This window comes from Panthera pardus, unplaced genomic scaffold (assembly GCF_024362965.1).
Source record: "Panthera pardus isolate Hobbes unplaced genomic scaffold, ASM2436296v1 HiC_scaffold_13, whole genome shotgun sequence".
In the NCBI taxonomy this organism is placed as follows: Eukaryota; Metazoa; Chordata; class Mammalia; order Carnivora; family Felidae; genus Panthera; species Panthera pardus.
In genome coordinates this window covers 71934481-71947475 of record NW_026526688.1, presented here as the reverse complement: position 1 = coordinate 71947475, position 12995 = coordinate 71934481, and the positions used below count along the sequence as shown (strand labels likewise).

Below are 12995 nucleotides of genomic sequence, written 5' to 3'. Positions count from 1 at the left end.
TTTTTAAACATTTTTTTTTTTTTTAGATTTTTTAATGTTTATTTTTGAGAGAGAGACAGAGTGCAAACTGGGGAGGGGCAGAGAGAGAGAGGGAGACACAGAAACCAAAGCAGAAGTAGGCTCCAGACTCTGAGCTGTCAGCACAGAGACCAAAGCGGGGCTTGAACTCATGGGACTGCAAGATCATGACCTGAGCCGAAGTGGGATGCTTAACCGACTGAGCCACCCAGGCGCCTCTACATTTTTATTTTTTTTTGAGAGACAGAGAGAGACAGAGCAGGGGTGGGGAAGGGGCAGAGAGACAGACACACACAGAATCGGAAGCAGGCTCCAGGCTCCAGGCTCCGAGCTGTTAGCACAGAGCCCAGCATGGGGCTGAAACCCATGAACCGTGAGATCATGACCTGAGCCGGTAGGATGCTCAACCAACTGAGCCACCCAGTCACCTCAGAGGCTTCAGAATTCTAATCTGTTGAGCAATGCTATTTTGTAATAAAATGTCAGTGGCAAAATGAGAAAAATTAGGCCATCCGTATCCTTCAAATCAGCAATTCCGTTTCTAGGAATGTATTCTATTTTTACATAGAAATGTAATCAATTAGCTACAAAGGTACGCATCAAAACATTGTTTATACTTGCAAAAAATGGAAGCAATCTAAATACATACTAAAACTTCAGTGTGCCTACACATGCAATTTTATGCAAAGTATAGAAATATATTTTTTGACATGAAGAGATATCCATCAAATACTAAGTCTAAAAAGGAGATTTTAAAGCAGTTTAATCTGGTCCGTGATATACATACAAGTGTATTGAAACATGAACAACTCTAATATAATATTAGCAGTAGTTCTCTCGGAATAATGAAGGATTTTTAAAAAGTTTTTCCTTTCCTTATTTTATATTTTTACACAATTAAAATTATAATGTGCAAGACACATAATAGCATTTATCAAAAGGTAAGTCAGTGTTTGTACATTATATCTTCATAATTTGGGGATATTTCACTGACTTCTGGTATTAAAAACACTTACGGTTTGGAACATGTGTTTCTTTTATTTAATAGCTGTGCATGTTCAGTAAAAGGAAGATTTCCACATCTTATGTACAGCTGTGTAATTTTTTGAATATGTAGACATAGGAAGCCCTATTGTCATTAATTATATATATATATATATATAATATGTATGTATAATAATATGTGTATATATGTATGTGTGTATATATATAATAATGTGTGTATATATGTGGGTGTATATATATATATATAATAATGTGTGTATATGTGTGTGTGTGTATATATATATATATATATATATATAATACTGTGTGTGTATATATATATACACACACAGACTCCTCAACAACTTAGAACATACTTTTGCATACTGTCTCTCTTACAGTGTAGGTGTTGGGTTATATTATTGCTCTTGTTTTTAAAAAGTGAGGGTTTAATACTCATGTGCTTTGTGTGATTTGTCCACGTTTATTCAGCTGGTGAATTCCAGGCTCTGAAAGTCAGATTTTCATACCTACCGAAATCAGGCTCTCTTGTTTCATTTTGTCTTTTACATGCACTGTTATGCATAACTGTAAGGAAACATGTAGTATACTATGAAGAACACAGGGTACTTTTTAAGAATAGCTACATCCCACCTGGACCTGAGACATGCCACCATTTGGAGCTTTTCCCCTGAGCAGACACTGGTATTCCAACCATGAACAGCAGCTGTGATACAGATTACAGCAGCTTCCAGAGAGAGAGAGAAGGCACTGTGGCCTGCCTTGGCAGCGTTTCAAAAGGAGCTATTTGAGCTACAGTGTTTCACGTTCCCCTGATGACAGTGGCTAGTTGGTCTTGCATTCTTCTGGCAGCACACAGGGATTTAGAGGAATTGGATTGGGAGTCAGATTGATACCCAAGCTCCACGTACTTTTGTGAATTTAGCATTGGAAAAGATATCTGCAAACTTGTCAGCTCTCTTCTACAGCTGGCAATGTTGTGAATAATAGATTTCTCCTTTGGACATGTGTTTGAGAAAATAATCCAAATCCTATCAAAATAAATATATTTATATATGACAACTATTAAAAATGAATGAATACTCTATATATTTTGAGCTACTGCATGTAATAAGCTAAGGATCTGTTAGCAGATTTTATCAGTTCACTTGGCACCTCAAACGTGTTTAAAACGTAACTCTTGATCTTACCTCCCCTCACCCACACCCCTCCAGTCCACCTCCAACGGCCTGGCCTTTCCCAGTTTCCTGTTGGTGACAACACCCTTCCAGTTTCTCAGGCTACAACCTCGGTGTCATCTGTGTGCCCTGCCCTTCTCTCACACCCTGGATCCAATCCATCCGTAGATCATGTTGGATTTGCCTGCAGAATATATTTCATCTCGACCACTTCCTCTATTCACTGCTTCCACTCTGAATCAAGTTACCAGCCTTTCTCGCCTGGGTTTTGACAGTTGCCTCCTAGCTGGTCTCCTCACTTTGTCCTAGACCCTTTGGGTCTGGTCTCAATGCAGCAGCACGATTAAGTCCTTTAACTTACGCCAGTTTGTCTCACTGCTCGTATCACAAGGGCCAGAATTATCCATCTCTTTCAAGTAAATGTCCACCCGGCCTCCTTGTTACCACTCTGACTCATTCTCTTACAGCTACTTTGCCCCCCACCTCTGTTCCAGGCACGCTGGGCTCTGCTCCAGTCTGCTGGTCCTCAGACACCCAGACTGCTCCTGCCTAGCCTGCCCCACCTTGCTCGTGGCTCAGTCCCAAAGCTTCTTCAGACTCTGCTCAATTGCCAGTATCTCAGTGAGGCTTCCTGGCTTTTGTACTCAAGCTCCCTCCCCCTCTACCTGTCTTTATTTTTCTTCACACTACTTGCCATTATATGTTACGTATTAGTTTTATTCCTGTCTGTCTCCCCTCCTAGAATGCATATGTTGCAAGAGGTCATGTATTTTTGTTTAACTTGCTAAAGGTTCTATGCCTAATCCCTGGAACAATGCCTGGTACATATAGGGACTCAACAAATATTTGCCAACCATTTGTTAAACCAAAACTTATTTCTTGATTCTGTTTACTATCAGGTATTGCATTGGGCATTACTATATACATGTAAGTCTTGCTAAAATATGCTTAAATATATCATTTTAATTTGAGGAGGGGAATGTGAAATAATCCCTTCTTGAGCACTAGACTTTTAGGCAAATGACATTGATTTCAACAAACTTGCCAAAAATATCCTAGTTCAGGTATAAAACCATGGTTTATGCAATCATTGTAACTGTGGTAGCTACTCTTTTGTTTCAACATTTTTCCCATCTCTTGTTTTTGTTTTCCAGAAAAGAGGCACAGTTAGATGAAGAAGGACAGTTTCTTGTCAGAATAATATATGATGATTCTAAAACTTACGATTTGGTTGCTGCTGCAAGCAAAGTCCTCAGTAAGTTGAATGTGACGTTCCTTCTTTGTCTAAGTTACACGTAGAAGCCCAAAGGAATACACGAACCAACATCCCATTGTATAGTTATGCAGGTTGTACACTGCACAATGGTGGAGGGAAGGCCCAGGCTACACGGAGTCCTAGTTTTCCTTTACAAGCTCTTTGGAGAATGGAGAAGCTCTCTGCACCCCCTCACAGAAAGCCATCTGTTGGGGGAGGGAAAAAATTATTACACTTAATGTCATAATAACTTTAGTTTTGGTGTCAACAACATAGTAATTACAAAAGGGTAGCATGCGGAAACTGTCCTCAAATCTCTCTTGCGATCATGGATTCTGTGAACTCTTGGTAAAGGAAACAAGAAACTGAGGTCTATGTCAGGGAAAGCTCATACAAAGTAGACAAAATTTAAAAACAGCTTCACAGAAAAAAAAAAAAAGTTGATCTCAAAGTTATTGACACAGTGCTTAATTTACAACCAGGCTACAGTTTGGGTAGAATAAAAAGATGCTTTTTAGCTCTGCCAACTGTAAGTAGAAGAGCAAATGTCTATTGCAGAATACAAGAATTACAAAGAAAGTACAGTAAATTGTTAATAATAAAAATATTCAGCCTCATTAGTAATCAAAACTGAAAAAAATCTGAAATAAGTTTTTCATACAAATTTGGCAAGTTTTAAAAAATTAAATGTTTAGTGTAGTCAAAAGTAAAGATAAAGGGGAAATTGCACACATTTTTCATCTGATGGTAAATTAACACATTGTAGAGAATAATTTTGCATCATTGGTCAAAGTCTCTTAAATAAATCTACAAATCCTTTGGGAATTTTTCATAATTATTATGTTTATTTGCGTTAAGATTTATGTATGTTTTCACTTCAGGATTACTTGTATTATCAAAATTGGAAAAGTCTGCATTTTCCATTAAGAGTAGACTGATTAAATAAATTGTTGTGTCCCTGTGTTAATGAGATAGCAATTAAAATTGATGTTATAGAAAAAAATTGAAGATTTTAGGAAATATTAATAATTGAACATTAAGAAAGAAGAGAATATTGGGGGACACACTATATGCAACCAACTTATTAAATATGTGTATTTACCTGAAGAAAACCATTTTTCACCATAGTATTAAGTCATGTGCATTCTTGATGATTTTCCTTCTGTACTTTGCAGAACAAATAAGTTAATACATTAAATATCTGTTTTAAAAAGCTAGAAATTAATTTAGTAGTTTTCCGTGAAAGCTGAGAAACTGATTGTTTTACATATAAGTACAAATTGACACTGCTTACATGTCAATGTGTTGTCTTCAAAGATTTCATTGTATTGTTCAGGCCATTATTTTCTCTTGTAATCTATGTCTACTTGCACAAAAATTGAGGATGTTTTGACTTTACATTACGCATCTATTTTCATTCTTCCCACTAACTATATTCTAGCTATAATATATTTTATTGTTGTTCTCTCAAACCTATAAAATAGATCTCAATGCTGGAGAAATCCTCCAAATGTTTGGGAAGATGTTTTTTGTCTTTTGTCAAGAATCTGGTTATGATACAATCTTGCGTGTCCTGGGATCTAATGTCAGAGAATTTCTACAGGTAAGCGATTTGAGGTCCTGTAGTTAAAAGTTCTGAGTTAGGGATTCTTAAGCAGAGGCTTTAGAATACTTTTGCTCAGCCAACTAGATGAGAGTTGTTTTCCTACCAAAATGGAATCATAGTGACTTTTTCTAATTCATATAAAATTATGGTTATTGGGTAGTCTTGAATACATTTTAGCATTTTTGTTTCATATTTTTTCTTTAACTTTTGATTGCTGATCTTGAATATTCAAGTTGTAAATTAATGATCTCTGAAAATCTCAACATGGTCTGTTGTGATCTGTTTCACTGCCTCCTTTTTAATGGTTTGTATGTACTGGTAATTGTGGTTTTATGTTTTAAATGTATATAATGTGGTCTTATTTTCTTTTTTAAGGCATTCTAGTTTGTATAGCATAATTAAATAGTACATCAGTATCTGTGAAGTTTGACCTGGGCTCAACGTTGAGGAGAAAGCACCGTGACTTTCGGGAGCTTTCAAAACAAGTGTGAGAAACATTGCTCCCAGTTACATATTAATTAGCCTACTGTAGAAAGGAAAGTAGGAACGCTCTTCCAAAGTTGGTTTCAGGTGAAATGAAAGAACTAATGTCCCCAGAGGCCTTTGTCTTCTATTCTTGTTTAAATTACCTTAAAAATTTTTACCAGTAAATTACACATTAGATGAGAGACTATTTTTGGATTGACCGCCCTATTTTAAGCACAGGAATTTGTAAGACCCTCTTCTTGAAATGTGTTAAGGTTGAAAATTATGTGGTTGTTTGTAAAGGATATTTCTACACCAGCTGCTGAAGGCAGCCAGATCTTGCTGGAAAATGATGTCAGTGCAATACTAGCTGAACCAAAGCCCAGTTTTGAGGGAATGTAAACTACTTTCAATCCAGCTGCATTATTGATTTAACAGCCAAAATAAGAACTTTCGTGTTTAATCAAAATGTCTGCTGTTTACATAGTGACATTTTTCTTACAAACTTAAAACAGCATTAAATCAAGATGGAAACTGGTTTGCAATCCCCTGCCATGGATTTACAGAACTACTGGTGTCAAAAAAAAAAAAAAAACAAAAAAAAAAACCTGCCACTTCCAAATGAAGTCGCTGCCAGGAGATTTTTAAATTAAACTTTAAAAGGCTGTATGTAAATGAGTTATTTTAAATGGATTAAAGTTTGGTATTTAAAGTTTATTGGGATTTTGGATTTTTGAATACATAATTCCATTTTTTAATACTTTTGTTGCCTTTTGGCACCTTACTAGCAAAGTTTCAATTTGTGATTCCTCTGTCTTACTTTTAACTTTTGTTCTCAGTGGCCACATCTGCATAAGGAAACAACTATCCAAAGGATCTTAACAATTTTTTTTTTTAACATTTATTCGTTGACCTTTTGCTAAATTTGTAATGGCCCAGGAAGGGAGCAAGCAGCCTATTGGTGCGTTTCTCCAGGTTCTAGAACTGCACCATCCAATAGGATAGCCGCTGGCCACATGTGCCTAATATGCATTTGAAGATTTTTTTTAATGTTTATTCATTTTTGAGAGAGACACACATACAGGTGTGAGCTGGGGAGAGGTAGGCAGAGAAGGAGACACAGAATCAGAAGCAGGCTCCAGTCTATGAGCTGTCAGCAGAGAGCCCAAGGCAGGGCTCAAACCCATGAACAGTGATACCATGACTTCAACCCATGAACCATGAGGTCATGACCTGAGTCAAAGTCAGACGCTTAACCCACTGGGCCATCCAGGCGCCCCTACTACTATATTTGAAATGTGATGTGCTATGTGCAAAATACACAGGAGATTTCAAAGGCAAAAAGAATTACTAAAAGAACATAAAATAGCTGATAAGTATTTCATATAAATTACATGTTAAAATGATAATATTTTGGATATATAAAGTTATATAAAATATATCACGAACATTAATTTTGCCTGTTTCTTTTTTCTTTTTTAAAAAAACATGAAGGCTAGAAAATTGAACATTACACATGTGACTAGTATTTGTGGCTTGCTTTAGTGGCTATAATTGCCTTTTGTTTCCACTGGACAGTATTATTTCAAAGAGGCCTAGGTCCCTTTTCCTCAAAGTCAGTAGGCAGCATTAGTTAACATGTCTTTAAGTTGCACATGATTTTGTCTCCCAGTGTGTGAAAATGAAGAAACTAGAAAGTTAGAATACTGTGAAGTTTTCACCAATATTATATATTTTTTATCTAATTCTTTTTTTTTCCTCTTTTTCAAATTGCGTATCTTAACAGCAAATTGAATGTACTAAAATACTCCTTTTCTTAAAAGTAGGTATTTATCTTATGATTAGCCTATTTCTATAGAAATTAAATGAATATTTTTATTCTGTGTAAGTGATTATAAAATAAAGCAACTGATTTCAATAAATTTTTTTAAGATCCTATGAAATAAAGCCACTGATTTTCATAAATTGTCTTCAGATCTTCATTCACATATAAAAAATTTACATTTTTTGTTACATAAATCAACAAAACATTAGTTTTTGTAGACTTTAATCCTTCACCAAAGAGAAAGATAAACTGGGTCTCATTTTATCCAACATTTTTTTTTTTTTTTTTTTTTTTTATTTATTTTTGGGACAGAGAGAGACAGAGCATGAACGGGGGAGGGGCAGAGAGAGAGGGAGACACAGAATCGGAAACAGGCTCCAGGCTCCGAGCCATCAGCCCAGAGCCTGACGCGGGGCTCGAACTCACGGACCGCGAGATCGTGACCTGGCTGAAGTCGGACGCTTAACCGACTGCGCCACCCAGGCGCCCCAACTGGGTCTCATTTTAAAGAGAGTTTAGGGGCACCTGGGTGGCTCATTTGGTTGAGTGTCCGAATCTTGCTTTTGGCTTGGGTCATGATTTCACAGTTCATGGGATCGAGCTCCATATCAGGCTGGTAGCAAGGGGCCTGCTTGGGATTCTCTCTCTTGCTTGCATGTTTTCTCTCTCTCAAAATAATAAATAAACATTAAAAAATAAATGGAGTTTAAAAACTTTTTCTGTCTTTTTCACCCCCTGATTTTAATCAGTAATCAAATCCTTAGAGTCTGTTTCTTAAATACTGTATTTTGAGAATTCTACCACTTGTTTTCATTTCCTCTACCCTTCCGTGGGAGCTATCATTCTCTAGAGATCAGATGGTTACCCAGCCTCCCTTCAAGACTCTTCCAATCTCTTTTCCACTCTACTGGTTTTTCTGAAATGCAAATATATCTCATTATATTATTTTCTTGCTTAAACCCTTCAATGCTTTTCAGTTACTCACTGGAAAATGTAGAAAGTACTTAAAGCAATTCCAACTACTTACATCCCCTATCCATCCTTCCTCTTCCTCTCCCCCAGCCTAGCCAAACAGAATTTCTTTTAGAATCTTTGTTTTTATCTTTTTGTCTCTATCCTCTGAGTTTTTGCACCTGCTCTTCCCTTTGTCTGGAGCACTGTTACTGATACTTTTTTTTTTTTTTTTTTTTTTTTTTTTTTTTAAATATACTGTTCTTTATTTAAAATTTTTTTTTTCAATGTTTTTTATTTATTTTTGGGACAGAGAGAGACAGAGCATGAAAGGGGGAGGGGCAGAGAGAGAGGGAGACACAGAATCGGAAACAGGCTCCAGGCTCGGAGCCATCAGCCCAGAGCCTGACGCGGGGCTCGAACTCACAGACCGCGAGATCGTGACCTGGCTGAAGTCGGACGCTTAACCGACTGCGCCACCCAGGCGCCCCACTGATACTTTTCATCTAAATAAATCCTGTTTATCTTGCTGGTCAAACTACTTGTCCAGGAAGACACCACTCCTCTCTCCAATCTCTGGCCTCAGGGCAATTGCTGTTTCCCATGTTTTCATGTTTCTCAGACTGTATTATCATTTCCTGTTTGTTGGGCTGGAATGTAAACTTCATGGAGCCAGAGACCATGTATAATCTCTTAATGATGGTATCTCCACAGATACAATTTGTATCTGGGAAAGAATAAATACCATTTTTGAAGATTGAAGAATGAAGGTTTGCTCGTTTCCACAAAAATAGGAAGCAAATACAATAAGAGCTCAAGATTAATTCTTTTATTAAAGATAAAAAAACTCATTTTGAGGAGACTCTATAATTGTATTTAGAGCTGAATTATAGTTTGAAATGTCCATCACATGGGACAGGGCAAATTAGTGTTTATTAATTAACGTACAAGTTACATTATTTGTATCTATGGAAACTTATAAAATGATCATCCTAATATCTCCATTTGGAATTCCCAGGCAATAGTATAATAGCTACTGGAATTACAACATGGGAAATCATTTGGCCATGCCTTAGGCTGGGCAGCTCTGACCATTCATCATGGTTCTAAAGAGGATGTCCTTGGAAGTTGTCTGTCCTCAGCCTCTCAATTGTACACATTATTAAGAATTTAACATATATTCTATTTTTGCTTTTCCTGAAATAATTTTCAAAAGTTTTTAGTACCAAGAACAGCATATAATAAGCAATCAATAGTCTTTGTTTTTGTTTTTGTTTTGTTATTGTCAAGCTGGCTAACATACAGTGTATATACAGTGTGCTCTTGGCTTCGGGATTAGATTCCCATGATTCATCGCTTACATACAACACTTAGTGCTCATCCCAACAAGTGCCCTCCTCAATGTCCATCACCCATTTTCCCCTCTCCCCCACCCCCCATCAACCCTCAGTTTGTTCTCTGTATTTAAGAGTAATAGAGAGTCTTTGAATGTTAGAATTAGTTAATTCTGAATGTGTGTGTGTGTGTGTGTGTGTGTGTGTGTATTTGGCTCAAGCTATTTTATTCAGATAATTCTTCTTCTCTTTTATAGAAATATTATATTTAAGAACACACTGAATAGATATTATCTGTCTTTTAGTTCCAGAAAAATGTTTCTCATGTTAATTTTATCATTTCCTTTGATTAGTCAATTGAAACAATTTAATGATTTAAATTTAACAATTTAAACAGTTTAAATAACGAACAGATCTTATTTAAAAGGCTTTGCTACTAATATCAAATTTGTGACCCTGCTTATCTTTTGTGCCTCCAAATTAAATTTTAAAACATTTACACCATGCTTATTTTTATTTAAAAAAATAATTTCTTTTTAACGTTTATTTATTTTTGAGACAGAGAGAGACAGAGCATGAACGGGGGAGGGGCAGAGAGAGAGGGAGACACAGAATCGGAAGCAGGCTCCAGGCTCTGAGCCATCAGCCCAGAGCCTGAGGCGGGGCTTGAACTCACGAACCGTGAGATCGTGACCTGAGCTGAAGTCGGTTGCTTAACCGACTGAGCCACCCAGGTGCCCCATACACCATGCTTATTTTTAATCTACCTCAAGACTTAACAAAAAACATCTAAAACTACTAAATGGCTAAGTATAGGGAATACTTATTTATTTATGTTTTTCATTTATTTTTAAATGATTATTTCTTTTTTGAGAGAGAGAGAGAGGGAGAGAGAGAGAGAGGAGAGAGAACACCATGGTGTAAGGTGGGGGGGGGGGGAAGCAGAGGAGAGAGGGAGTGAGAGAATCCCAAGTAGGCACCATGCTGTCAGTGCAGAGCTCCACAGGAGGCTTGAAGCAGGGTTCAATCCTACAGTTGTGAGACCGTGACCTGAACCAAAATCAAGAGTTAGAAGCTTAACCAACTGAGCCACCCAGATGCCCCAACTGAGGAAACATTTTCAGAAGAAACTTTTTAGAAACATTACACTTCTAAACATTACATAGTTTGGAATTGTTTTTCTTTAAATCTCTTGTGAAACCATCGATTTGTGGACTAGTGATAAAAGTAGATAAACTTTGGAATTTATTATTATTCTTTAGGTGATTTAGTAAATGGAAAGAAACATGATTTATCAAAAAGAGATGAACAAAAACAGGAAGACATTTTTAATTTTGAATTGTATACATGTTATTTGAATATGTTGTCCTAGAAATAAGACCTTATATCAGCAAGGTTTTCTTTTATTCTGCCATTTTCTTATTCTTAAATTAAGAATAAAACATGTAGTTTCATGCTGCTACTGTAGTAAATTTCTATTTGAAGCCTCTACTGTATTGATTAAAATACCACAGGAAATATGTAGGATTTGAAAGCTTCATTAAAAAAAAAAAAGAAAAAAGAAAAAAATAGCTAGTAAGGAACGTCCAATTTGACAGCATTTCCACTTAATTTATGCTCATCTTACTTCCAGTGTCCTGTTTGCATTATTGTAGAGCGTATTTTTCCAAAAATCACTGCATTAATATCTCCTATGTCACATGCTCCTGTGCAATATGATTTTGTCACTCCCATCAAGAGGTGGAATTTGCCTTACCTTGAATCTGGGTTGGCTTTAGTGATTATTTGACCAATGGAACATGGCGGTATTTTGATACTTCCTAAGGTTGTTCATAAGAAGTCTTTAAGTTTGCACCTGAGTGTCTTGGAATAGTTGCTCTTAGGATGCTCCCTCCAGGACCCCAGCAGCATGAAATGAGAAGCCCAAGCTACATGGAGAGGTCATGTGTAGGCTGTCAGCAGCGCGAGCTGAACTCCCAGCAAAGGGCCAACAACCACTGTTAGCCTTTTGAGTGATCTATCCTGGGAAAACAGCCTGGTAGAGTATTATGACGACACCATCACCAGCTTCATCTGACTCCAACCCAAGGACTTCCTGAGTCCAGAAAATTGGCAGAACCGTGAGAGATATATTATTGTTTCAAGCCAATCAGTTTGGGGTGCTTTGACATGCAGGAATGCATAATTGGGACAGCACTCTGCGTATCGTTTGCCTCTTTATTTTTTATGTCTACGTAAAAAAAAATTACTGTTTATTTTCGTTACTACATATATGTACACTTATATACATATTAATGGATGAGTCAAGAGCTTTGAATAGGCCATGTTTGATAAGGATAATATATAGATAGCCTTGGGGAATGAAACCCAAGTCAATCTATAGCACGGCTACCAATTCATTCTCAGTGGTGTTACATTATGATTACATACATTATATATTCTTTACCTCCCTAATAATTTTACAGAGGTAAAATGAAATTGCAATGAGCATGGAAAGCTGCCAGGGTTGATTATTGAAAAATTAATAAATTAATAATTGAGCAATTTGCCGTCTTAGAGGTTAGCCACGATTGAAATGATGAGCTTGCTTAAATAGGCATCGGAATCTCAGTTGAATATCAAACACATATTCTGTTATTGTCTTCTGGAAACACCGGTTCCTTCCTTAATTTTGGTATGGTGGCAGTTTCACTCATTCATTCAGTTCATATATGTGAATGTTCCTCTACAAGCACCTCTGTTCAGGCTGCGATGGGATTTTCCTCAAATTCATGTTGGCTCAAGGTTTTGGCTTTTAAAGCACAATGTTGTGCTTTGGCCAACCCACCAGGAGCAATCTGGGATTGATGACAGATCTAAAATTCTTCAATGTTTGTGCAAAATGCTATTTTGGGAAATCTGAGGATTTTCCTGAACAGCTGTGAAATTCTAATACTTCCCTAAATTATTTACAATATTTCTTAGACAAAAATGCACCATTCATTTTATTTTATTTTTTTTAATTTTTTTTTTAACGTTTATTTATTTTTGAGACAGAGAGAGACAGAGCATGAACGGGGGAGGGGCAGAGAGAGAGGGAGACACAGAATCGGAAGCAGGCTCCAGGCTCTGAGCCATCAGCCCAGAGCCCGACGCGGGGCTCGAACTCACGGACCGTGAGATCGTGACCTGAGCCGAAGTCGGACGCTTAACCGACTGAGCCACCCAGGCGCCCCCATTTTATTTTTAACTTTTGAATTTCAAAAGGAACTTTTTCTCAACATCTAAAATGCCAATTTCTTTAAACTATAATTTTAAAATTGACAAGTAAGGGAAGATGAGTATTTTAGAATTGTAAGATATTTTTTCTCTTTGAGTA

The 12995-nt window shown here is 36.8% G+C and overlaps 1 protein-coding gene across 2 annotated transcripts in view; it reads left to right on the top strand.

Annotated features, from left to right (window-relative positions):
- GUCY1B1 (guanylate cyclase 1 soluble subunit beta 1) overlaps nt 1–12995 on the top strand; it is a 48985-nt gene that overhangs the window by 14699 nt on the left and 21291 nt on the right. For both annotated transcript variants that reach the window (XM_019441165.2, XM_019441166.2), the window contains exons 3-4: nt 3356–3456; nt 4941–5059. In XM_019441165.2, the coding sequence (XP_019296710.2) occupies nt 3356–3456; nt 4941–5059 (220 nt within the window). The remainder of the gene's footprint in view (nt 1–3355; nt 3457–4940; nt 5060–12995) is intronic.